This window comes from Poecilia reticulata, unplaced genomic scaffold, assembly GCF_000633615.1.
Source record: "Poecilia reticulata strain Guanapo unplaced genomic scaffold, Guppy_female_1.0+MT scaffold_212, whole genome shotgun sequence".
Lineage (NCBI taxonomy): Eukaryota > Metazoa > Chordata > Actinopteri > Cyprinodontiformes > Poeciliidae > Poecilia > Poecilia reticulata.
In genome coordinates this window covers 224651-226467 of record NW_007615022.1, presented here as the reverse complement: position 1 = coordinate 226467, position 1817 = coordinate 224651, and the positions used below count along the sequence as shown (strand labels likewise).

The 1817-nt window shown below is 50.9% G+C and overlaps 1 protein-coding gene across 1 annotated transcript in view; it reads right to left on the bottom strand.

The window, feature by feature from the left end:
• cacna1fb (calcium channel, voltage-dependent, L type, alpha 1F subunit) overlaps positions 1 to 1817 on the bottom strand; it is a 33825-nt gene that overhangs the window by 3448 nt on the left and 28560 nt on the right. The window contains exons 46-49 of the mRNA XM_017303214.1: positions 675 to 811; positions 485 to 597; positions 239 to 416; positions 108 to 155 (exon numbers count right to left, since the gene is read on the bottom strand). Of these exons, the coding sequence (XP_017158703.1) occupies positions 108 to 155; positions 239 to 416; positions 485 to 597; positions 675 to 811 (476 nt within the window). The remainder of the gene's footprint in view (positions 1 to 107; positions 156 to 238; positions 417 to 484; positions 598 to 674; positions 812 to 1817) is intronic.

Genomic DNA, 1817 nt, shown 5'->3' with positions numbered 1-1817 from the left:
CATGACCCGATCAGAGTCACATGACCCGATCAGTCAGATGACCCGCCAGAGTCCCATGACCCGATCAGCTGATGATCAGTGTGAGGACTCGTGTCTGTTCGTCTCACCTGAGCTCCCCACTGATCCACCGAACCAGGGCGGTCCATCTGCTGTTCCTGTCACAGGAAGGAGCATTAGCCAGACCCTTCACATCATTAGCCATCGGCTAGGCTTTTATTTTGAAGCCCTGCCTCCTCACCTCTTGCTGCCCCCCCGTTCTTGCCCTCGCCCCCCCAGGGTGGGCTGCCCTCCTCCTCCACCAGGATGAGCGGTGCGTAGAGGAGCCGCCCGCGGCGGGGGCACGGCTTGGCCCAGGACGCCGAGGACACGACGGCGGAGCGGGCGGAGGAACGGCGGGAGTCGTAGCTGCTGAAAGCCTGGCAAGGAGAGGGGCGGTTACCTGGGGAACAGGTGGATGTGTGTCTGGAGCGGCTGGATGGGTCACCTGAGGTCGTGCGCGGCGCGGTGGTGATGTCGGGTGGTACGTTCCGGGAATCGGCAGGTCGTCGCTGCTGCCCTGCCGCCTCAGACACTGGATGTTGAAGGACGGTTTCCGGCCTGGTGAGCGAAACAAACGCACCGCTCAGCCGGCTGTGTTGTCACACCATGATGTCAGCTGTGAGTCATTCTGTCACCTGTGGGTGTGGCAGGAAGGAGGCGTCTACGAGTCGTCCTCCTGCCCTCGCTGTAACTGTCGCCATAGCTACCGTTGCTGTAGGGGGCGTGGCCATCGCGGTGGTCTCTGCACAGCGACGAGTCGTCAGGGAAATGTCTGAGAACACAGTCAGGTGATAAATAATCCATCCTATCAGCTGCCAGCCTGCAGGGTGAAGGCGGGACATGGACCGGTCAAGCTCCGCCCACTCACCCGATGACGGCAGCTTCTCCACTAATCTGCTAATGCGCTAGAAGCAGAGCTAATTCTTTGCTTGTTACTTTTGCTAACATTTAGCACACTTAGCTTACCCTAAAATAATTTTTCCAAAGCGCTAATTTACTTGGCTGTTCTGTAAACTTAGTTGAATTTAGTTAGCTTGTTAGCACAAACATGTTGATAATGCATTTAGCACCAGCTGCTGCTAAATGCCATGTTGTTCTAGGCATTAGCATTAGCCTCCCCTAAATATCATGTTTATATTTCTGTGCTGACTCCATCATTATGTTTTGTTTAGTTTCCTACGGTAAATTGTAAGTGAAACTGTAGAGCCATAGCGACACCTGGTGGACATTGATCACGCTTTTCATTTGGTCAGTCGAGCAGAACTCGTCCGGCTGTACGCATGGTGTCCTCCACTGTCCTTCAGACACGTTTGTCCCTTGGACACTATCTGTCTGTAAGTTCATTTTATTAATTATTCTTCCATATTGTGTAATATTTTATTAGACATAGTTCTATGTTCCAACCAAAATACAAAGCTACATCATTAGCTAGTTAGTAATAATTGGGAACCATCTGTTGCTGTGTTGTTACAGTTTTACAAAACAAACCAGAAAAGAGTTGCAAAATAAAACAAAACTATCAAGGAATGGATTATTTTAAACTCAGGTGCCGTTTAGCTTTGTAAGAGCAGCACATCGTGAGGGCAGCATAATTTCACTTTAGCACTAGCTTCTGCTACATACCATGTTGGAAGCACTTTAGCTTCAGTAGAACTAATAGATTAGTGCTTCAGGGTTAGCACAGCTAACCTGCATGTTAGTAAACGTACTGGAGGCACTTCCTGCGTGTTGCTAGGCGACTGGAAGCACTTCCTGCGTGTTGCTAGGCGACTGGAAGC